This window comes from Equus caballus, chromosome 10 (genome assembly GCF_041296265.1).
Source record: "Equus caballus isolate H_3958 breed thoroughbred chromosome 10, TB-T2T, whole genome shotgun sequence".
NCBI classification, from domain to species: Eukaryota; Metazoa; Chordata; class Mammalia; order Perissodactyla; family Equidae; genus Equus; species Equus caballus.
This window is the reverse complement of record NC_091693.1, coordinates 56,091,861-56,117,026: the sequence shown is the minus strand read 5'-3', so window position 1 is coordinate 56,117,026 and position 25,166 is coordinate 56,091,861. Positions and strand designations below refer to the sequence as shown.

The following is a 25,166-nucleotide window of genomic DNA, read 5'->3' as shown; positions in this document are numbered from 1 at the left end:
AGAGGAGCAACAGTCTTCTACCGAAAGCCAAAACCATCTGACCTACTCAGTGTTTCCATACACCGGATTAGCCTCATTTTTGCAATTGCCTGGATGAACAATAGGCATCCTCGCTCTCAACAAGAGTGGCCAGCACCAGCGCCAGAAGAAGAGGGGATGGCGCGGCTCTGGGTGTGAAGGAGACACCCGCTCGGGACTCACAGGACCAGGGCTCTTTCCTCAAGCTCTGCCCGAGGATAACCCCGCTGTCCCTAGGCCTTGCTCACCTCAGCCTCCGTATCAGTTTTGTTTCCCATCGAGGCCCCGCCTTCCGGCCGGACGCACCAATTAAAGCTCCAAAACAGACAGAAAGAAAGAAAAGGCGTATCGCGCGCCGCGCTCCTGGCCGGCAGACTCTCGCGAGAACTCGCAGAGCGCGGGCGATTCCTGTGGAGACTTCGCGAGCGGACCTCCGGGGGCGGGCCGCGCCGTAGCCCCGCCCTTCCTGAGCGCGGGCGCGCCGTGGCGGGAATTTTGCATGGTTCGGACTCCGAACCCCACGGACTCCGGGGCTTGGTCAAGACCCCCTGGGCGGATGTCGGGGACTGAAAGTGTGAGCAGGTACGACGTGCACCAAACAAGGGGTGCTCGGTGCACAAGACGCCGACTTCTCTCGCCCTGTGCCCGCCCCGCGCCGGCTGCTGCCCTGACCCCCGGCTGGGAGGGAGTGGGGATGGCGCCGGGCCCTCCTGATCCCGCCCCGAGTCTGCAAGGGAGCTTTCCAAGACCCTGCCGGCTCGGTGCGGTTCAGTAATGGAGCCGAGGGCACAGGTCGAGGCGGGCTCGGGAGTTGTAGCTGGATCTGTCCTGCAGACATCTTTTCCTCTTCACCCTGTCCCGGCCTGCAGGCTCCGACCTAGGAGGAATTTTAAGTTTCTGCCGCAGCCTGTCGGGGATGCATTCCGTCTGAGTTCTGGCAGCCTCGATCTCAGGGAGTCGGCGGAGGGGAGTTGTTGAGATTTGCTTCCCGGTTATTTTCTTTGTGCTGGGGAACGTTTTGGGAACTTTATGAGGTCACCCCATGCTCTCGGCCCGCCTCACTTCCAGGGATCGCATCACAACTTATTTGGAGCCCTTAATGACAATTCTAATGAACCCCAAACATTTCAGGACATGAATTAAACAATGGATGACTGTTCTGCTGCGTCGACGTTCCTGACCGACAGCTTGGAATTAGAGCTGGGGACAGAATGGTGCAAACCTCCTTGCTTTTCTTGTGCTTTTGACGACAGAGGAGGAGGAAAACATTTTTCTGGAGAGTCCTACCTTTCCAGCGGAGCCCTTAAGCGGTAGGTAAAAACTCAGACTTGCTTTTTCCCTCATCAGATTTTTCTTCAGTTTGTTAGGAACGTTATTTAATTAAGATTTCAGTCAAACTTTGATGTTCAAGCCATGTTTTTGTAAATCGGCTTGGTGTATTATACGGATGCAAGCTTTTAGCTCTGTTACTGGTTTCCTGCTTACGACGTACCTAAAAGGGTTTTGGATATGAGGAACTTCCGTGCTACGTGATGTCCTCTTACCTCACTGCTACTTCAGTTTTCGGGGAGGGAGCTGGCCACTAACTTCCCTTTTACTTAAAGTGAATTCTGAACTACCTGAGCTTTTTGAAATATTTCCTTCCAAAACATGAAATAATATTCCGGAGCTTCTCAGTAATTCTTAAGTAAGACACATTTTTTTGTTGCCCAAGTTTCTTCTAATTCTGTGTCTACACATATAGAAGTCTTACAGATTTACTTTTTTTTGGAAACTTTCTAATAAATACCCCAGATTGTGTAAGTCCACAGGAATGGTATTCTTCAAAGTTCTTGCCTTGGGCAGATGTACACATATTGTAGTAAAACTGCTGTTACTGAAATATTTTGGGAATACTTGCTGAACCAATTTCAGTCATAATGGAAACCATTTTTGTTGATTTTATAGTTGTACCTTGTTTGAGATGTTAAAAGGGATTACACAGAATAACTTCTAGCTATTTTAAAGTTAAATGTCCCCTCAAAGGATGAAATTCTACAACTGAAGACCACTATTGAAGACAGGCAAAAGTATGTTCCCAGACTCCTTTTCATGTTTTTCCTTTAAGTTACATTGCTCTTTAGTTATTGTTTTTTTAATCACTAGATAGGACTGAATTTTTAATACAATCTAGCTGTAGTATTCCTGAATATGTAACATGATACTACGGCATATCCTGACTTTATAACCTCATTGTTGGCATGCCATGTATAATATGGATTCACATAATGTCAAAAAAGACATTCTCTCAGTATGGGATTTAGCACTCTTTTTATGAGACTAAATCAGAGTTTGCATTTCAGATTAATTTTGAATCTTGATCCTTTACCAACTAATTTTGAAGAGGATACAGTGGAAATATTTGGCATTCAGTGGGTTACTGAAACAGCATTAGTGAATTCGTCTAGAGTGCTCTTTCATTTATTCAGGTATGTTTTTTTTAACTGCATTTGAGTGTAGATACTGTTCAGTTTTGTAAGTTACATTGCTGAATGGTTTCTAATACTGATATTACAAAAGTACCAGTAGAGTTGTGCATGTTGCTCACTTGATTATCTTATCAGTAACAACAATCAAGCAGTAATGTTTGATGGAGTAATGATTTTAATGAGTGTTTTTAAGTGAATATTTATTCTTTCTCAGAATATTCTTCTGTATTTGACATCATGTATTAAAGACAATTTTTAAGGCTTTAAACTGTAGTATAATTTTGGAAGAAAGCTAAAATACTTTTGTTGCTTGATAGCTATAGTCTTTCAGTGATTTTTAGCAAATGAACTCAGGCTTTCCGAATGCATGTTTCAGACTGCAATTGAAATATGATTAATTAATATGACTAATTTGGACAACATTAAAAAATTTTAATGAAAACTTTCAGACATACACAAAGGTAGAGAGAATAGTATAATGATCCTTCACATACTCTCCCTCAAGGTTTTATCACATTTCCTTCATCTGACCCTTCCCCTCTTTTTTTTGCCTTAAGTGTCTTTAAGCAAATTCTAGGCATCATGTCATCTCACCCCTAAATATTTCAGTATGTGTTTCTTAAAAATAGGAACTTTTTTTAACATAAACACTATCTCATTATCACAATTAACAAAATTGAAATAATTCATTATCATTTAAAAACCAGTCCCTATTCAGCTTTTAGATGATTTTTGAAATGGAGTCAGTTATTGAAGGCAAATTATTATCCAAAAATACATCAGAGTGTATATAGGTATATTTAAATGGAAATGGAAGGGTGGAGACCTTGTGAAGAGACATCACTGTGTCTGTACCATGTTATATGTTTTATTGGGAGAATAGGCTGAGTGAGTGATTCTCTGTAATCCTAAACATTACAGAATGAGTTGAGTCTTTATCCAGGACATGGGTCTTGGATGTGGGTCAATCTTCTAGGAGTTGAAAGGCAACTAGGAAGAATGGCAAGATAAGATTACTTTCAGGAATGAAAGTGGAACATCATAAATATAGCTTTCCCTAATAACTCTAGTCTGTATAATTCAGTTTCTTTTCTGAACTCCTATTGTATTATTATATGATACAATTTAGCATTTCATTAGGTAACTGTTAACCTAGGATGTTTTATATAAGTATTTTAAAATTCTTAAAGATATAAACAGTATCTCATTGATAGTGAAATCTATGATATTTGATATAGTTTCTGAGATATGCAACTTTTAATAGGTTATTTGTGAAAGGTCAGTCAAAGGCATGTTTTATCTTCTCTCAGTCTTCACTACCTGAAGCTGACCCTGTAATAAACATTCACGAAGTATTAAACATCATTCACTAATGGGAATCATTGAAGCTCTGTAATAGATTTGGAAACATTATTTATGTAATTGTTACGTGCTTTAAACTATTCTAAAATTAACTCTCACCTTACGTTTTTTAAATTAGGCAACAACTGTACAACTTGGAAACCTTATTACAGGCCAGCTGTGATTTTGGTAAGTTTTAAGTGTGTTTAATGGCAAAAAGGAATGGTGCTCTATTACAGTAAATTACACATGGGTCTTTGATGCATAATTGGGATATCATATCATCGTGGAGAAAGTATTAGGTCAGAAGTTAAGTATACAGTGTATTTAATGTTCAGAAAAAGTAGGACACTTGAATTTTGTTGTGATTGAGCTTTATAGTATTTTGCCAAATCTGTAGGTAAAATTTATTTAAGGCTAAACATCTCTGAAGTGAATTAGTAACTTGCTTTGGGGGTGGGGAGTGGGACGGAGAACTTTGAAATAGAAAGTGCCAGACTTTGTTGTCTTCTTGCTCTGCTTTTCTGCTTTCTGTTTGTGACATTTAGTGGACTACTGATTCTTTGAGGATTGGTATAGTTAAGATAGTGAAGGGAATTGCGGGGCATTGTGGTTTAGTGCAGGCTAACTGCTTCTCCTTTCCAGCAGTGTTGGTGCAGTGTAGTATTTAGAATCATGGCCCTGTGGTCAGCCTGAGTTCCAACCCTAGCTAATTGTAGATCTCACACCAGGTACTAGTTCCCGCCTCACTGACTTCTTGTGAGAGTTAAATGACATAATGCAAATTAGGTGCTTAGCCTGGTGTCTCTTGTTAGTGATACCCAGCAGCTAAAGATCACCTGACACACCTTTGGTCAAAGAAAGATTTAGTAGATTACAGAAGCAAGGAGGAAATACACATCATGAGGAACAGGTGGGGCTTCTCAGTAAGCAGGGAGGAGGGAGGGGCTTGTGATGGGATTTGGGCTTGTGCTGGCTAATTTGGATGGAGTTTAAGGGGGATAGGACTTTATTCCGGATTGAATGTTGTTAAGCAGGTGCATGTTGATGATTGAGTATGTTAATTTTAATCTAGTAGGTGGGACAAAGGGATGCTAGAGAGAGTTCTAATTAGTAAAGAAGCAATAGTCATGTTAGCCGGAAGGGGATGTTCTGTTTTTGTATTTTTGTGTGTGTGTGATTGCATAGTGCCTTGTTTCTCTCTTCAGACATGATTACAGAGAGGATTTGTTTTTGTCTTGTTTCACCATAATCATGGAGTGGCCCTGCCTGATTATTTTGTATATTTTACGGAAGCTGTTTAATTTTAGTAGGGAACATCATGGCCTAGCTGTTAGCCATCAGCTGTCAGGGCCGTTTTATTTGTTTTCTCAGTCTGTGCTCAGTAAATGTTGAGTATTATTGTCTTATTATCACCTGAGTCCCTGCTTCACGCCAGGTGCTGTGTAAGGCGCTGATGGATCAGAGTGAAAAAATATGCTGCTGAAGAGCTGGCAGTGAGTCGGACAGATAGACATGCACGCTTGGTCAGCATGGTACATGGAAAAGTGTGGTGACAGAGGCATGTGCAGGCTGTTGCGGGAGCCAAGGGCTTCATCTGTTTATGTGCCCATCATGGAGTGACGCCACATTGGAGTCTTCAAGGATAAAGAGAAATTAGCTAGGCAAAAGATTCTGGGAAAGTTTTGGGGACAGGAAGAGTTCCAGGTAGAAACAACCATATAGAAAAAGACACTGAGGTGTGTAAAAACATTAAAGTTCAGAGAGCAGGAAGTAAATAGTAATTGTGTTTGATTGGATCAGAGTGTGTGTGGGAGTGATGAATTTGGAAGGGAGGAGATTGCAATTACCTTTGTAAACCATGCCAAAGAGTCAGAATTTCATTTTGAAACCCCTGGGGAGCCTCTAAAGTATTATAGTTGGGAACAGCAAAAATACTTTTACTGTATAGAATAACTTAATTAAATTTGGTGCATGGAAGGCGTTTATTATACAAAATCGTTCCTTGAAAAGCACTTAGTGACCTAAATCCACTACAGTGGACTGTTTGTTGAAATGTTTGTTTGTTACACTGACATTTTGGCAGTTTTTGTGGCTTTAAAAAACTTTTAATGATAGGTTTGTTGGATATGTTAGCAATATTAAGGGTTATCCCTAGATCAGCTCACCCCTGCCATGCTCCTTTGTCAGGGCTCTGTTAATGAACTCACGTGGCTAGCCTTGGCCCTCAACCTTCCCCAGAAAACCCCTAATGTGGGGTCACTTACTGAAGTGCGTATGGTTCTTGTTTTCATATTCATTATATTCCTCAGATTGCTTTCTAGTTGAGGCAAAATAACATTTAATAATGTATGTTTTGCTGAACCTGTTCTTAAACATAGCTGTTGGTGTTACCTAATTCTCAGATACTGTATTTTATTGTCCCTAGACATATCATTTGGATTTTCTTAAATTCTCCATTTCTGTCCTTTTTTTCATCCATCTTGAACACCTGGAGTGTGTGTATAACCGCTGTTCTTAACTTCTTTGACTGTGGATTCTTTCATTGTTCTCATTTCTGGGTTTGTTCTTATTGATTGATTTTTTTCCTCCTAATTCTGTGATATATTTTTCTGCTTCTTTCAACCTCTAGTAATTTTTTATTGTGTGATGGACATTATAGATTTTACATTGCTGCTTTCCGGATTTTCTTGTACTCCTATAACTAGTGTTGAATTTTGTTCTGGCTTGCCATTGAGTACTTGTAATCCATTGGATCTTTTTGAGGCTTCTTTTAAATTTTGTTAGGACTTTTAAAAAGTAGCCTTTAATCTAATGTTAATTTAGCTCTAGTTAGGCTTCTGAGGATTCTTTCTGGTGTATTATGACTTTTTTTCATTCTTGCTGGTGGGAACTTGAACTGTTTCCTGGCCTGTGTAAGCCTTGTGGAGAATTGTTTTCTTGTGTTTTCCCCTGGCCTCTGGTAATTTTTTCTCGTGCTTGAACAGATCGATATTCAGCCAGGACTCAGTGGGGATCCTCTGTCCATTTCCAGAACTCTTTTTTCTGTAGCTTTTTTCTTCTTTGGCACTTTTGCCCTGCAAATTTAGACCACTCTAAACTGAGATCTTGTGTCTTCTCAACACAGTGATTTGGACTCTGGGTTCTCTCTCTCTGTGCTGCAGCATGGAAACTATCTAGGTGCGAAGCTGATGCAGTCTTGGGACTTATCTTCTCTCTGGGATAGCAGTCCTGTGTTGTCTTGTGTCCAATGCCTGAACACTTGTTTTATGTTGTTTTCCTAGTTTTTTAGTTTAAGGTGGGAGGTGGCTAAATCTAATCCTTTTACTCCATGTTGGCTGGATGCAGGCATTCACAGCAGTTTTTATGAGAGTAATGCCTTTAGGGACTGAGAAGTGTGAAACTGGGGGTCACATGACTTTTGTAGGTGAAATATAATTAAGCTATAAAAATGCACTGCACTATTTAATATTTACATATTTGCACAGTATCTTTACATTGATACTCCTGTTGGTTTTGCCAAAGGAGTGGCCATGTTTGCTCATTTGAATTTAAATTTAGAAATAAGTTTTGCCGTATGTTTAATATGGATGAGAATTTGTTGCCTGTAATTCTGATCACATTTTCTTTGCTTTTGTTTAGTGATTGTCTCTTACTCATTTTCACTATAGTAGTTATCACTGTTTTGTACATAATAACCACCCAGATAATTTTTACTGATGTAAATGTTAAAGTGAGGGAAAGATGGCATGACTGGAAGTTGGGAGAAAGACAGGCACTATTAGTAAGTCATTTGGGTCCTTATAAATCATTATAAGAAGTTTTGATTTCATTCTAAATACAGTAGCTATCTTTTCATGGATTTTGATTTAGAAGGAACAGAAATTGATATATTTTTAAAGCAGTTTTGTACTTAGATTATAGAGGGGCAAACAAGGATCTGAGAAGACCTGTTAGGAGCCCTGTTGCAATAAATCAAGAGATTATAGGAAGAGGGGATTCAAAATGACAGCATAGGAAGACCTTGAACTCATCTCCTCTCACAGACACCACAAATTTACAACTGCATATGGAATATATTTCTTCTGAAACGGATCTGCGAACTGAATAAGCAGTGCTTCTACAATAAAAGATAAAAGAGATGCATCAAGAAGGGTAGGAGAGGCAGAGACTCGGTCTTGCCCAGGACCCCACCCCAGGCATGGTATCCCAAAAATGGACAGGGACACCAAAAATATGAAACTTTCCCTCAAGATGTGAAAGGACTGTGCCACTCTGACGCTTGGATCTGGCATCAGAAGGATGAGTCCCCAAAATGTCTGGTTTTGAAAATAACCAGGGATTAAGTCTAGGGGAAACATAGAACTCTAGGGAATGGAGAACCTGCTCTTAAAGGGCTCATGTGCACCCACTTACCCTGAGATCCAGTGGAAAAGCAACAGTTTGGAAAGTACCTAGACCATAAGTGAGGGAGACCCACTTATTAATCCTAAAGTGGCTGCCAGAGAGGTAGGAACCTACAGTGACTTTCTCCAGGGACAGAAACACTGGTGGGAGCCAGTTTTGCAACCTTGTTCTAACTTGCTGTTGACAGAGCTGGTGGGCGCCATTGTTGGTGACCTCCTTCAGTGGGTTTGCTCTGTGCCCTGCCACCCTGCAGAGCAGCTGCACCACAACTGGGACAGGTAAGCCCATCACACCCTGCCCTCACTGTGCCACAGCCACAGCACTGCCACAGCTGGTAGGGGCATGTGGTTCACACAAGGGATGCCCCTTGAGCACTTGTTCCTGTGGGCCAGGGAGATTGTGCTTCTGGGCCCCATGGATCATCTACACAAGACTACTCCTTCAAGACTGTGAGAGATAGCTGTTTAGCCTAATACATATAGACAGACACAGAGAGTCAGACAAAATGAAAAGATATAGGAATATGTTCTGGACCAAAGAACAAGACAAATCTCTAGAAAAAGCCCTTAATAAAATGAAGGTAAGCAATCTATCTGATAGAGTTTAAAGTAATGGTCATAAAGGTGCTGACCAACCTCAAGAGAATACTGGATAAACACGGTGAGAACTTCAACAAAGAGATAGAAAATACAACAAAGTGCCAAATAGAAAACACTCTGCAGGGCTTCAACAGCAGGATGGATGAAGTAGGTACATGAATCAGCGAGCTAGAAGACAAAGCAATAAATCTCGCCCAGAGTAGCAAAATGAAAAAAGAATTTTAAAAAGTGAGATACCTTGTGACCTCTGGGACTGCATCAAATGGAGTAACATTTGCATTATAGAGATCTTAGAAGGAAAAGAGAGAGAGGAAGGGCCAGAAAAAGTATTTGAAGAAATAATGGTTGAAAACTTCACTAATCTGACAAAGGAAATAGACACTCAGGTCCAGGAAATTGAGAGAGTTCCAAATAAGATGAACCCAAAGAGAACCACACTAAGACAGATTATCATTAAAATGGTACAAGTTAAGGATAAAGAGAGAAACTTAAAAGCAGTTAGAGAAAACAGTTTTACTACATACAAAGGAAACCCCAAAAGACCATCAGCAGATGTTTTTCAGCAGAAACTTTATAGGCCAGAAGGGAATGGCATGACATATTCAAAGTGCTGAAAGGAAAAAATTTCCAAGCAAGAATTCTCTCCCTGGCAAGATTATCAACTAGAATTGAAGGAGAAATTAAAAGTTTCCTAGATAAGCAAAATCTAAAGGAGTTCATCAGTACTTAACCTGCCTTACAAGAAGTGTTAAAAGGACTTCTCTAAACTGAAAAGACACTAATTAATGATAAGAAAACATAAGAAATAATAATCTCACTGGAAAAGTTAAATTTTTAATAAAGATAGTGGATCATTTACTTATACAGCAATTTTGAAGGTCAAAAGACAAAAGTGGTAACGTTAACTAATATTACAGTAATTAATAAAGTGATGCCTAAACTAAAAAGATGTAAAATGTGTCATCAAAAATATGAAATGGAGAGCGGGGAGTAAAAATGGTAAAACTTTGGAAGGTGTTCATATTTAAGTTACTATCAACTTAAAAGAGACTGTATGAACCTCACAGTAACTGCAAAGAGAAAATTTATAGTAAATGCATGAAAGAAAATGAGAGAGGAATCTAAACATAACACCGAAGAAAGTCATCAAACCATAGGGAAGAAAGCAAGAAAAGAAGAAAGGAACAGAGAGGAACTACAAAAACAGCTGGAAAACAATTAACAAGATGGCAATATGTACATACCCATCAATAATTACTTTAAATATAAGTGGACTAAATTCACCAATCAAAAGACAGACAATGGCTGAATGGATAAAAACCCCAGAACCGTTTATATGCTGCCTACAAGAGACTCACTACAGAAGTGAGGGCACACGCAGACTGGAAGTGAAGGAATGGAAAGAGATATTCCATGCAAATTTAAACCAAAACAAAGCAGGTGTAGATATGCTTGTATCAGACAAAATAGATTTTAAAACAAAGACTGTAATAAGAAATGAAGAAGGGCACTACATAATGATAAAGGGGTCAGGCCAGCAAGAAGATATAATATTTATAAATATATGCACCCAACATAGGAGCACCAATATATATAATGAATATTAATGGACCTAAAGGGAGACACTGAAAGCAATACAATAATAGTAGGGACCTTTAACATACCACATTTTTTTCAAGTGCACATGGAACATTCTCCAACATAGACCACATGATAGGTCACAAAACAAGTCTCAGTAAATTTAAGAAGATTGAAATCATATCAAGGATCTTTTCTGACCACAGCAGTATGACACTAGAAATCAATTTAAAAAAGAAAACTGGAGAAAAAACAATTATGTGAAGACAAAACAAGATGTTATTAAACAACCAGTGAGTCAAAGAGGAAATTAAAAAATACCTTGAGACAACTGATAATGGAAACACAGTGTTGCAAAATCTATAGGATGCAGCAAAAGCAGTTCTGAGAGGGAAGTTCATAGCTGTACAGGCCTACCTCAAGAAACAAGGAAGATCCCAAATAAATCTTAATTTTACACCTAAAAGAATCAGAAAAAGAACTTTTCAATAGAAAAGATCAGTGAAACTAAGCTGGGTCCTTGAAAAGACAGGCAAAATTGATAAATCTTTAGCCAGACTTCTCAAGAAAAAAAGAGGGTCCAAATAAATAAAATTAGAAAGGACAGAGGAGAAGTTACAACTGGTAGCACAGAAATACAAAGAATCATAAGAGACTACTATGAACAATTATATGCTAACAAATTGGACAACCCAGAATAAATGGATAAATTCCTATACACATACAGTCTTCAAAAACTGAATCATGAAGAAATAGAAAATTTGAATTGACTGATTACTAGCAATGATACTGAATCAGTAATCAAAAAACTCCCAACAAACAAAAGTCCAAGACCAAAAGTCTTCACAGGTGAATTCCACCAAACATTTAAAGAAGAGTTAATCCCTATCCTTCTCAAATTATTCCAAACAATTGAAGAGGAGCACAATCTTCAAAACTCAGTTTATGAGGCCAGCATTACCCTGATACTAAAATGAAACAAAGACACTACAAAAAAATAAAATTATAGGTCAGTATCCCTGATGAACCTAGATGCAAAAATCCTGAGCAAAATATTAACAAACCAAATCCGACAATACATTGAAAGGATTATACACCCTGATCAAGTGGGATTCATTCCCGAGATACAAGGATGGTTCAACATCTGCAAATCAATCAGTATGATATATCACATTAAGAAAACGAAAGATAAGAATTATCTGATCATCTCAATGGATGCAAAAAAAGCATTTGACAAAATCCAACATTCATTTATAATAAAAACTCTCAACAAAGTGGTTATAGAGGGAATGTACCTCAACATAATAAAGGCCTATATGACAAACCCATAGCTAACATCATACGAAACAGTGAGAAGTTGAAAGCTTTTCCTCTAGGATCAGGATGAGGATGCCCATTCTTGCCGCTTTTATTCAACAAAGCATTGGAAATCCTAGCCACAGCAGTTAGGTGAGAAAAAGAAATAACAGGAATCCAAATTGGAAAGGAAGAAGTAAAATTGTCTTTATTTGTAGATGACGTGATACTATATTTAAAAAAACTTAAAGAATCTACCAAAAAACTTAGAAATAAAAAATGAATTCAGTAAAGTTGCAGGGTACAAAATTAATATGCATAAATCTGTTGCACTTCTATACATTAGTAATGAACTATCAGAAACAGAAATTAAGAAAACAATCTCATTTAAAATTACATAAAAAAGAATAAAATGCCTAGGAATAAGCCTAACTGAGGAGGTGAAAGACCAGGAGTCTGAAAACTATAAGACATTAACGAAAGAAATTGAAGATGACAAATAAATGAAAAGATCCATGCTCATGGACTTGAAGAATTAATATTGGTAAAATGTTCATACTACTCAAAGCAGTCTACAGATTCACTGCAATCCCATCAAAATACCAATGGCATTTTTCACAGAACTAGAACAAATAATCTTAAAATTTGTGTGGAACCACAAAAGACCTCAGATAGCCAGAGCAATCTTGAGAAAGAAGAACAAAGCTGGAGGTATCATGCTTCTTGATTTCAAACTACTACAAAGTTATAGTATGCAAATCAGTATGGTACTGGCATAAAATCAGAAATATAGATCATTGGAACAAAATAGAGAGCCCAGAAATAAACCCGTGTTTGTCAACTAACCTGTGACACAGAAGGCAAGAATATACAACAGGAAAAAGGCAATCTCTTCAGTGAATGGTTTTGGGAAAACTGGATAGCTACATGCAAAAGAATGAAACTGGACCGCTTTCTTATACCATGTACAAAAATAAAATGGATTAAAGACTTAAATGTTCGATCTGAAACCATAGAACTCCCAGAAGAAAACATAGGCAGTAAACTTTTTAACATGGATCTTAGCAATATTTTTTTGGATATGTCTCCTCAGGCAAGGACAACTAGAGCAAAAATAAATGGGGCTACATCAAACTAAAAAGCTGTTGCACAGCAAAGGAAACCATCAACAAAAGGAAAAGGTAACCTACTGAGTGGGAGAAGGTATTTGCAAATAATATATCTGATAAGGGGTTAATATCCAAACTGTATAAAGAGCTCATATAACTCAATATAAAAAAAAAACCCAAACAACCCAATTAAGAAATGGGCAGAGGATCTGAATAGACTTTTCTGAAGAAGATATACAGATGACCAACAGGCACATGAAAAGATGTTTAACATCACTAATTATTAGGGAAATGCAAATCAAAACCACAGTAAGATATCACCTCACATCTGTCAGAATGTCTATTATCAAAAAAGACAGGAAATAACAAGTGTTGGAGAGAATGTAGAGAAAAGGGAACCCTTGTGGACTCATGGTGGGATTGTAAACTGGTACAGCCACTATAGAAAACAATATGGAGGTTCCTCAAAAAATTAAAAATAGAACTACCATATGATCTAGCATTTCCATTCCTGAGTATATATCCGAAGAAAATGAAAACACTAACTCGAAAAGATATATACACCCTTATGTGCGTTGTAGCATTATTTACAGTAGCCAAGATATGGAAGCAACCTAAGTGTCCATTGATAGATGACTGGATAAAGAAATTGTGGCGTATATCTATATATATAGATATAGATATACAGACACAATGGAATATTATTCAGCCATACAAAGAATGAAATCTTGCAATTTGTGACAACATGGATGGACCTAGAGAATATTATGCTATGCGAAATAAGTCAGACTGAGAAAGACATACCATATGATTTCACTTATGTGTGGAATCTAAAAAAACAAACAAATGAATAAACAAAACAAAACAGAAACAGATTCATAGATACAGAGAACAAACTGATGATTTCCAGAGAGGAGGGAGGTGGAAGGATGGCCGAGGGAGAGGGAGGTGAGAGGTGAAGGGGAGTATAAGGAACAAACTTTCAGTCATAAAAGAAATTAGTCATGGGGATGTAATGTATAGTATAGGGAATATAGTCAATAATATTGTAATAACTTTGAATGGTGAGAGATGCTAACTAGACATATCATGATGATCATTTCGTAATGTATAAAGTATCAGATCACTATGTTGTATACCTGAAATGAATGTATTGTGTGTCAACTATACTTCAATGAAAAAGAGAGATTATAAGGAAAATGGATAGTTCAAAGGTATATTTTGGTCATAAACTTAATAGGGCTCTGATGGATTAGATATGAGTTTGAAGGAAATGGAAGAATCAAGAATAACATACAATCAATTGTTGGCCCCATATATTGGGTGGAGAAAACATGGCAGCATGTAAGGGCTTGGAGTGCAAAGGAGAGGTCTGGAATATAGGTAAACCATTTGGAGTTATCATCATTTAAAGATAAAGAAACTGATGAGATCACACATGTAGGAAGAGATGTCAGGAGAGGGGAGGACTCAGGACTGAGTCATGTAGGGCCCCCAGTATTCTTAGTAGAATTGAGGAGGAGGAGCGACTAGAGGAGAGGTAGGAGAAAGGACACGTGAGAAAGAAAGAAGACTGGCAGTATGTGGTGTCATTGAAGCCAGGAGTAGCCAGTGCTACTGCAAGGGCAAGTTACTGGAGGACAAGTAGTGTCCAGTACGTTGGACAACGTGGATTTCACTGGTGACCTTAATAAGAGCATTTTTGGGAGGATGGCAAGAACCATATAGGAATCAGTGAAAACAAAGAAGAGAGAATTGCTGCTTTTATGGCTTACAAAACTTTTTCGTAACTGCTCACTGGTTAATTATTTAAGCTCTGATTAACAATGTCTATTTTGGTTTTAGGGAAGATATCAACCCTACACTGCAAAGCAGACAGTATTAGGCAACAGTGTGTAACATTTCTTCATTATATTAAAGTTTTCATCTTCAGGTAGGATGTCAGATGAATATTTTGATTACCGCATGAATTTCTGAGTGCATATTCATCCAGACTTTGGTTGTTTATTGTATCTAATCATTTTTTAGGTACCTGAAAGTACGGAATGCTGAGAGTCATGTTCCTGTCCATCCCTACGAGGCTTTGGAGGCTCAACTTCCCTCTGTGTTGGTTGACGAGCTTCAAGGATTACTCTTGTATATTGGACATCTATCTGAACTTCCCAGTATTAATCCAGGAGTATTTGTAAATCAAAACCAGATTAAGGTTTGACTTGTTTCATTCAATTTTTAAATTATCAGTTTTTTCTCCCCATACAGAATATTTATTCAAGAACAATGGAAATTAGTCAAGAGTGCTCTGAAACCAGACTGCCTGAGTTGAAATTCTGGCTCCTCTTTTTATTCCTCCTTTGGGCAAGTGGCTCTTGCCTGTCTCCTCATCTGTAAAATTGGTATAGCTTCCCACAGTTATTGGGAGAATTAGTAAATTAAAATGTATAAATGCCTAAACATAGTATATACTGAATCAATGATAGCTATTCTGTATTCCGGTTTTTAACAGTGTAAATGTTTAAAATTTTGAAAACCAATAAAATAACCTTTATTTTCTAAAATTTGTATCTTTGCCATTGATAAAGGTTTGGGCAAACCCTAGCTTATATTATGGTAAGATTCAAGAAGATCACTTATAAAGTTACTCTTCCAAAACCGCATCATTATATCTGTTCTGACTTGAGAACTTTTCAGAATGTGATTAAGATTGACTATGCCCTTTTTTTCAACCTGTGATAATCGTTCCCTCTGAAATTTGGTTTTTAAAAATTCATATTGGAGGCCAGCCCTGTTGCTGAGTGGTTAAAGTTCTGTGCGCTCTGCTTTGGTGGCCTGGGTTCACAGGTTCGGATCCTGGGTGTGGACCTACTCCACTCAGCCATGCTGTGGAGGCATCCCACATACAAGTAGAGGAAGATTGGTGCAGGTGTTAGCTCAGGGCTAATCTTCCTCACAGACACAAAAAAAGAAATTCGTATTGTTAGCATGACCCAGCTTATGGATGTAATTAACAGATTCTTCCTAGGGAAATGTGAGCTTCTGTGAATGACAAGTTATAATTCCTCATTCCCTCAACTCTTAACCTCTTCCATTCTATTTGATTTCACCAAATTGAACAACACTCAGTTTTTACAAACATGTCTTTGCCAAAATATAAGGTACAATTAAATGTTTATGTATTTCTGTGAAATTTAGCAACAAAAATTTACTCTTCTTATCAGGGATCAATATATGTAAAAATAAAATTAAATAGAGTTCCAACTGAATTCATGGGTTAGTGCATCCAATCCATGGAAAACAAATATATATTACTTTTAATCATGTCAGTAAAGATTCATGGGTAGTTTGTAAGGAGAGAGATGTTGTACCAAACGTCTCTATAAATTGGACTGGTTTTTATTTTCTGGATATCCATCAAGTGCTTAAGAAAATAAAAATTAATTTTTCTAGCAGCAGAAATAAAGAATGTGTGCAAGGGTCATTAAGGTAGGTTTTGCCTCTCATAACTTTTTAATTAGGCATACTTGAAAAGATGGTTTATTTGAAGATCAGAAGACTAAATTTTTAAAAGCAGGGGAATGTAGTCTTCAACATGTAAGCAAAAAACATCATACATTAAAATACCGTTTTGAAACAACAGCAAAAACATAAAATCAAAAGCATCTTTCAAGACTTCTTGTATTTCTTTCTTTCTTTTTTTTTTATGGTGAAGAAGATTGGCCCCGAACTAACATCTGTTGCCAGTCTTCCTCAGTTTGCTTGAGGAGGGTTGTCCCTGAGGTAACATCTCTGCCACTCTTCCTCTGTTTTGTATGTGGGACACTGCCACAGCATGGGTTGATGAGCTTGTGTAGGTTTGTACCCTGGATCTGAACCAGGGAACCCTGGGCCACCAAAGCAGAGTGCGTGAACTTAACCACTATGCCCCGGGGCTGGCCGCTATATATTTCTATTTTACTCATCTTATATATGAAAATTATTGATTTATTTGATATTTTCAGTTAAGCATCTGTCTTTTTATTATTTTTTAGGAATTTTTTTATTAGAGATATTATTTGTTGGGTATTATATGTTGCAAATATTTTCATCCATTTATCTTGTCTTTTTCAGCAGTTAAGCTGACTTGCTAGGTAGATGGTTTAAGATTTTTATATAGTTATTTTGTTAATTTTTTCCTTTGTATCATTCTTCTGCTCTTGTTACAAACATACTTGTTTTTTACATTTATCGTTTTAATTCATCTTCTTTTAAAACATAATACTGTGAAGTGGGCATTCTAACTTTAGTTTCTTGCAAATAAATGAGTTAATAATCCTGTCTTTTGTTGAATGATCGATGCTTTCCCCACTGATTTGAGATATCCAATTTATCCACTTCTCTCTTCCCTATTTTTGCTGTTTATTATCTATTCCTGAGCCAATACTGTTTTATTAGTCTAGCATTTTATTTTATTTACATAGTTGATAAAGCAAGTCCCCTCTCCATCGTTCTTCCTAGCTGTCTTAATAGAACACGTGTAACATTGTACTTATTTTTACACTGATACTAAATGTTGACTAGAAGAAAGTTATTGATAACCTACTTTAGCACAGTACTTAAGAGCATTGGCTTTTGAATCAGATAGAATTAGATTTGAATCCTAATGCGTGACTTGAGAGGTAAATTTCTATATCACTCTTAACTTCAGTTTCTTAATGGGCATGACAGCGATGTTTAATGACAGTCTAAAGTTCTCCTGTTAAAATATTTTGTAGGAGTTCCTGGGTACTCATTACATTTAAAAACGTATTTGCTAGCTGAAGTCTAAAACAAAATCATGAAAATAAGTCGTTTAAAAAAATTCTTTTACTGCCTTGCATCTGAGGTAGAATCAGAGGTTGGTTGGAAGGGATCTTTACTGTACAAGTCTATTCAGCAGCACGGATGTGGGGTCTGTCTTAAACCATTAGATGAAAATATATCCTGCTTTCAAAAATCTCCAGTGAAAGAATCCTCTAATGAACAAGACAAAGGTTTTCTCTGAGCTTTTGAGTAGTAGTAGGTTAATTGGTTCTTTATCCTTGTGCTTATGGAAGAATGTTGTTACATGCTATAAAGTACCTAGTAAAGTAATATGAATTCTCAGTCACAGTTGATAATGTCATTCACAGCTATTTCCACCATCATGGCATTTATTACATCTCCACTTAGATATCCATTGGCTGGTGCTGGAAATTCTTCACATGCTTGGTGAAAAATTGAGTAAGTTTATGGATTTCTGATTCATGTCTTTTAAATCCAAACTGTTATTGTTTCTTAAAATTACACAATAAATGCTGATTTTTTTTTTTTTTTTTTAAAGCAAGTAGTAACCAAAGTAAGAAGTGAAAGTCTTATTCCTTTTTTCCAAGGATAACTACTGGGAATAGCTTAGTCCATTTATCTTTCCATACTTACTTACTATCAGTATTCATGTATAGAAACTCATAAGTAGGATTTCTGTTTTTCTTTCTAATGACAAATGGTATCATCATATTATCCTGTGTTGTGTTTCATTTAACAGTTTTTGAGAGATCTGTTCATGTTAGTACATATAGTTCTACTTTATTCATTTAAGAGCTGTATGTTATGGATCTGCCATGGTTTATTTAGCCAAGCCCGCTTTTTAATATTTCAGTTATTTCTGGGTTTTTTTAATATTACAAATAATATTTCACTGAACCTCCTTGTGTATATATACATCCTTGAATACTTGTACAAGTTATTCAGTAGAATAGGTTCTTAGAATTGGAGTGGCGCAGTGCAGTTTTAATATTATATACACTGCTCTGTCGCTTACAGTAAGTTTCCCCAATTTATATACGCTGTGAGTGTGCCTTTGCCTCAACCTCTTGCCATTAGTGGATATTGTCCATTTTTTTATTCTTTGCCAAATAACGTGAAAAATGATACTGAATCTCTATTTTTGAAATTTCCTGATTTCCAGTGAAGTCGAACATCTTTGCCTAATTTCATTGTCTTCTTATATTTGCTTTATTAATTACTTGTTCATTATCTTTTGCAAATTTTCCTGCTTTTATTTAATTAATTAATAGGAATTTATATGTATTATGGCTAGTAATTCCTTATTTCATATTTGCCTATTTATTTCTTGTTCTTCCCTTTGGCATCTTTAGGTTCCATTATCCATTTGGCAATATTCTGTAAATAATATTTAGTTATAAAGTAAATTATTAGTTATTTATCTTATAAAGATACCCATTACCTCAATACCTGTTTTTCAGTGAATTAATAAATACAAAAATACATATTTGTATGTGTTTGTGTACACACATATATATATATACATACACACAAACATACAAAGATGTACACAAATATATAATTTCCTCTCATGTGGACTGTGTTTCAAATATTTCCTTAGAGCAATACTCAGGTGGACATACTCTGATATACGTGCAAATTTTGGTATCTGTTACCTTGGTTTGCTCTATTTCGCACCACAAAATAGTTGTACGTGGTTAGTTTATTAGTGTTTATTAAAAGAATAATGTCTTAAAGGCTTTATTGGTTAGAAAGGTTGGTGAAGATTTTCTGGTATTTCCTCGATTTTACTTTTTTCTCTTAATTAACGTTGCATTGTTACTTTACAAAGATGGCCACGGTAAGAAAAGGGAAATTATTCAATAGTACATGGAAAGGTTGAAAACTTTTTTTAGGTAATGTTTATCCCTGCTCATATAAGAAAGGAGTTGTCCTCAAATTTAACTTTTATTTGCAAAAAATTTACTTTTGACTGTATATGTAATAAATTAATCTGAAAGTATACAGTCACTTTTTTCTTTCTGAATTAGGAAAATCTACTGTAATTTTAAATAGAATTTATTTTATTATATTTTTAGAACAAGTTGTATACAGTCATCAGTTTGTGAACCTGGCAGGTGACAATTTAACCAATGTCAGCCTATTTGAAGAACATTGTGAAAATCTCCTTTGTGATTTAATAAGCCTGTCACTCAACAGGTATGACAAGGTAATGCCTGAAGTGTTTATTTGTATTTTTGCTACTTAATGGCAGTAGTCAGTCTTTAATACATGTGGTTTTATCTGTAAGCATTTATTCTAAAGTGGTTTACTTGTTAATTCTCCTAATTTTATATTTACTATTATCTGGGAGTTGAATGGGAAAAGAATTTGCTTTAAACATTTAGAACAGGCTGGAATTAGTGTTTTACAGCTGTTTTTTTTTTAATAGCCTTTCCGTCTTGTCAAAAGTAAATAAATAGAATGTTTATGATAATGAGTGGAAATTTAACTAGGGTTCAAATAGGAGAGGCCAGCCCTTTAATAATCTGTTGTATGGTTGTTACATAATAAAATAAATGAGTGCTTAACTGAAGTTAGTTGACAAATTTAAAGGGAGAGTTTGTTTGCTTATTTGCATAAAAGGTGTAGAAGCATGAGGGAAACTGTGTTTTTACTAAATTGTGTTTATTGTTGAGTGTTTAATGCAAACAGTGATTTAAAGGTGCTATATAGTGCACATTCATTTTCATGTAATGGAAATTTGTAGATTATTATCACTTATTTCAGGTTATATTATTAATCTTATAGGAAATAAGAATTTATAATTTTTTAGAATTTAGATTGTGTTTTATGTATTTGTTATCAATATCTTTTAAATCTAGTCTATATGTTTACAATTAACGTAATTAGTGAATTAACCAGATATTGTGTAGTAATATCTTGACAGTTATCTTTTACTGTGTATTATGTTAGAAATGTTTATATAATATATGTGAAATAATGACTACATTATGAATTTCAGAAGTCTAGCTGTATTTGCAAATATAGTGCATATTCTCTGCCTTTTTTAAGGCCATTAATAGTATATTTGTTACAAAAATGCTTAACCTAAAATTGCTTAGCCTTTATAAATCCATAATAATTATATTTATTCTGACTTATAACAATTTTTAGTCTTGCTTTACAGTGAATCAAAATTTGTTTTCTAACCTTTTTGTTAGAAGTCTTTTCATTGTGGCTGATGGATTAGATCAAGGTTAGGAAACCATGACCCTGAGGCCCAATCTAGCACACTGCCTGTTTTTGCAAATAAAATTTCACTGGGTCATAGCCCTATCCTTTTTTTTCCTATTGTCTACAGCTGGTGTTGCACAACACTAGCAGAGCTGAGTAGTTGTGACAAAGACTATATTGCCAATAGCACCTCAAATATTTACTGTTTAGGCCTTTACAAGAGAAGTTTGCTGACCATTGGACTACATGATTAAAGCAGAGCTTTTTTTTAAAAGTTGAAAATAAAATTCATTCTGTACTTTTGGTTTTAAAATGGGAATTTATTTTAAAGTTCATGAAATGGCGCATTTTTGTAAACAATTTGATTAATTGAGCTAAATTTAAGTCATCTAAATCATTCTTTTACAACATTTGGGGGAAATATGTGGCATGTAACGTTCTGCTCTAAGTAACTCGTTTTGGTTCTTTTCTACAGGTTGGGCCTTCTGAAGCATTAATTCGTCACCATTGCCCGTGTGCATGCATTAAAGAATTGTGGGTTCTACTCATTCATCTTCTAGATCACAGAAGTAAATGGTCTCTCTCAGAAGTAAGTTGTAAAATTGATGTTTTAGTTATTGTTATTAGCTCTTATATTGAATTTACATAGTGGTTTTGGCCAAGAAAAGTCTTACAGAGTTTCTTTCTTTATAGTGAGACAACCACCACCGCCAAACAGAGCATTATTTGAGTACTAAATATTTTTAACCCTGTAACTATATTTTTAACCCTAAATTGTTAATATAAAACATCTAGCAGAAGGGTAAGATTTGGCTCTCTTATTTTCTCAAGTTCTTTTTTTGTTCTATCAAGAATCTTTTAGTCTAAAATATTTAAAATCTTCTAGTAATCCATAAAACATTTTAGTCAGGAAATGTGTCAGATTTAGATTTGGGGAGAAATAAAACATAGATTTCTATTAATCAGTTGTACAGTATCTTATTTCAAGGCTCGAGGAAAAAAAGTGCAAAAGGGAAGATGGGAAATTTTCTTTGACCTCATTTTGAGCCAAGTCTTCAGAATGGGGCTCTATTTTATTTCAAATGTTGTGGATTAGTAGAAAAAGAGAAATATCCATAGGCAGCAGTAAGTACAAACAATTCATTGTGAAATGATACTTAAAATGATTGATGTTATATGTGAAAGTACTTTTGACTTTTCATGGGTTTTTGAAATTCCCAATTTTCCACAATTTGGGATTTGGGTGCTGCTATCTAATTTTAATAACAGCTCTGTATTTGCAGGTTTACAGTACTATATGTATTTTGAGTTATTATTTTAGTAGTAAATTTACTAAGTATAAATTTAATGTATTTTTACTTATTTTTGAGTAAGAAAATTCTTTTTCTTGGCATTTTGGTTTGTCAGTAGAGTTTAGCTTTCTACAGTGAGATTTAAGTATTACAAAGTCTCAGCAATTTTTTCCCTTTGATTATTTGCCAGATATTTTATTTTATTGACATGGTAAGCATCAGTTTTTCTGTTTTCTGCAAAGCTTATCTTTATTATTTAAGAATTTTATATTTCTTAAGAATTGTTCTTATTTTATAAATTTTAGGTATGAAATTATAAACCGCATATAGTTACTTGTTGAGGTTAGTCTTTTTCTAGATTTTAAGCAGAAAAGTAGGCATAATTTAGAATATTCTATTGTAGAAATTTGAAAAGTAATATGTATTGTTTAACCTAAGTGATTTGTATGCTCTTCATTTTATGTAGTAATGAGACTTATTTGTCTTAAAATAATGAAAATCTGAGGTCATTTCATTTTTTAAAATACAACTAAGATAACCTATATTATTCACAGATTTTGAAGCCTATTTTATTTTGAAAGTCAAATTAAAAGTTTCCATTCCTCACAGACAGTTCGACCTTCCTGCTAAAAATTAATCTAATCTAATGATGCTGGCTAGCATATGATAAGCATTATAAATGTCTGGGAGCTTGTAGAAAGTAAGAAGTACTGAGACCAGATACTGAATGTAGGTGGGAACTCAGGTCAGCTGGAGATTGAAGCTGCCTCATAACTTTAGAGCAGGTACTGAACTGTGTGAACTTGAGCATTAGCTTTTATACAGTATAAGGTGCAAGAATAGAAGACAGAGCTCAGAGTTAAACCAAATTGGTAGCCTTCTAATATGCCAACTGCCCATAAATCTGAGCCCCCAAAAGGATGAACTAGAAATTCAATTAAATTTGTAATGAAAATTGCCTGTTTTTAACTGTGGCACTTTGCAGTTTCAAATTGCTTCAGTGTGTTTGTCATTGCAAGCCAGCCCTCATGCAGATTTACAGCCCAAGTTCATGTTGCCTAGATTGTACTAAAAATTTCAAGCCAGTGACTTCTAAGTGGCCACACACAATGAGTGGATGGATGCCTAAACCCACATCTTCCCTCATAACGTACCCTAAAACACAGAACAGCAAGAACAAATAAAACTACACGAAAAACATGTTGGTAGCATAACTGCAAGATAGGAATGTCCAAAGCTGTACATTAAAAGTAAAAGCCATCAAAACTCTACCACAAAACTTGCTAGCAAGGAAGGGCAGTCTGAGAACAACTGTTCGGAAGAGAGAAGAAGGGAACTAGCAGTAGTCATAAAACTGGTCTGAAACCATTGCCAGAATGTGAAAATACTGAAAGAGTTTTCTTGTAGATCAGAGAACTGACTATAGGATAGGAACATAAAAGTGTGTGTGTGACATGAGGGGCAGTCTTGGAAGGGAGAGCTTCTGGAGAATAAAAAGGCAAAAAAGCAGTGGTCTCCCTTGGTGATTGGCTGGTGAAGGGGACAGGAAGTAAAAGCAATAAATGTACGATCCTGTAAAACCAAAGAAAAAAAATCAAAGGACTCACACCCACTCTCCCACCACCACCACCAAAAAAAGAGGAAATCTAGTAAAGAAATGGGATTTTGGTACATTGACAAAAGAGGGTTCCACTGAACTAGGAATCTTTTAAAGTAGTCTAAATTGCAAAATGAAAAGAAGTAAGCTAAACAAGTCTTTATCAAATTACTACAAAAAAACAGAATTGATCTACTTTAGCTGATGATACCCTCTCCCCCAGAAACAGCTATAAAGCAGAAGAAAATTGTAAGGCAACACTCCAAACTGAATTAAATAGACAGGCATTTGGAGGTGTAGAAAGACATCTTGAATAAGATATTCAAATGTTAAAACATATAAACCAAAAAGCTAGGAATGAATGAAAAGAGTAAAGTCAATGCAGGAGAGAAATGGAAGAAAGAATCATTTTAGAATTGACTAAATTACAAGGTGCTTGAGGAGGATAGACTCAAATGAAAATTAACGAGGCATGGAAAAAAGGGCAGGAAAAGAACCAAAGGAATAAAAATGAGATAAAGATAGGAATATAAAGGGTTGGAGAGAAAATGATTGAGATGGAAGATAGACACAGAAGAAATAACCATATGTCTAAATGGAGTCCCTAAAGAAGAAAACAGAACAATGGGATATAGCTAACATTCAAAACTATTATCCAAGAAAACATTCCTGGAATAAAAGAAGACCTAAATCTAGACATTGAAAGGGTCTACTGGATAACTGGAAAGATTAACTCCAAATAATTCGTCCTGAGACATATCCTATGAAAACTGACTTCAACCATATGGAAAATGTCTTCAAGTCCTCTGGCAAATCTTCAAATCCTCTAGGCAAAAAGACAAATAACTTACAAGAGCAAAATAATTTGACCTGCACTAGACTTCTCAAAAACATGGAAACAAGGTAACAACGGAGCATTTAAAAAGACTCAAGAAGGCTTCCTCCTGTGAGGACACAGCCAGAAGTCTGAGGTCTGGAGGAGGGCCCTCACCTGGCCGTGCTGGCACCCTAAGCTCAGACTTCCAGCCTCCAGAACTGAATGAATTAACAACATGGCACAACAGAACAAGCCCTCAGCTTAGAGAAAAGCAATTTAGGTCCTACCTTTTACTCTCTAGAGATTATATACACTTAACTCTGAGATACTCCTTTGTTAGAAAGCTGAAGACCAAGGTAAAGCAACCAAACCAAAAGGAAACAGCAGCAGAAAATTCCTTCTAAAACAACAGAGAAACAAGTTAAAAATTACTCTTGGCACTATCTGACATACAGTGGCTTCAGGGACCAAGATGGATGTGGATAAGCTGAGAAGGAAAAACAGAAAAGCAATTGAAAGTTTCAGGAGGAACAAGAAAGCTTCTCTGTTTTCATCCACCTGGGAGTTCATGGTATCACAGAAGATGTGATCATTTCCCGGGTGCTGACAGTAGGTAAGGCCCATATGGGGC

The 25,166-nt window shown here is 36.1% G+C and overlaps 1 protein-coding gene across 5 annotated transcripts in view; it reads left to right on the top strand.

The window, feature by feature from the left end:
* Positions 1-383: 383 nt before the first annotated feature.
* The window catches only part of MMS22L (MMS22 like, DNA repair protein), a 124,524-nt gene continuing 99,741 nt past the window's right edge, over positions 384-25,166 (top strand). For 2 of the 5 annotated variants that reach the window (XM_023650837.2, XM_070223573.1), the window contains exons 1-9: positions 454-600; positions 1,150-1,328; positions 2,361-2,486; positions 3,967-4,016; positions 14,662-14,749; positions 14,845-15,022; positions 17,961-18,051; positions 19,692-19,822; positions 21,305-21,418. In XM_023650837.2, coding sequence (XP_023506605.2) covers positions 1,165-1,328; positions 2,361-2,486; positions 3,967-4,016; positions 14,662-14,749; positions 14,845-15,022; positions 17,961-18,051; positions 19,692-19,822; positions 21,305-21,418 — 942 coding nt within the window. In that variant the 5' untranslated portion in view covers positions 454-600; positions 1,150-1,164. Of the gene's footprint in view, positions 601-1,149; positions 1,329-2,360; positions 2,487-3,966; positions 4,017-14,661; positions 14,750-14,844; positions 15,023-16,569; positions 16,591-17,960; positions 18,052-19,691; positions 19,823-21,304; positions 21,419-25,166 lie in introns of those variants that run through there. The other 3 variants (XM_001503849.6, XM_070223574.1, XM_070223576.1) reach the window with 3 other exon arrangements.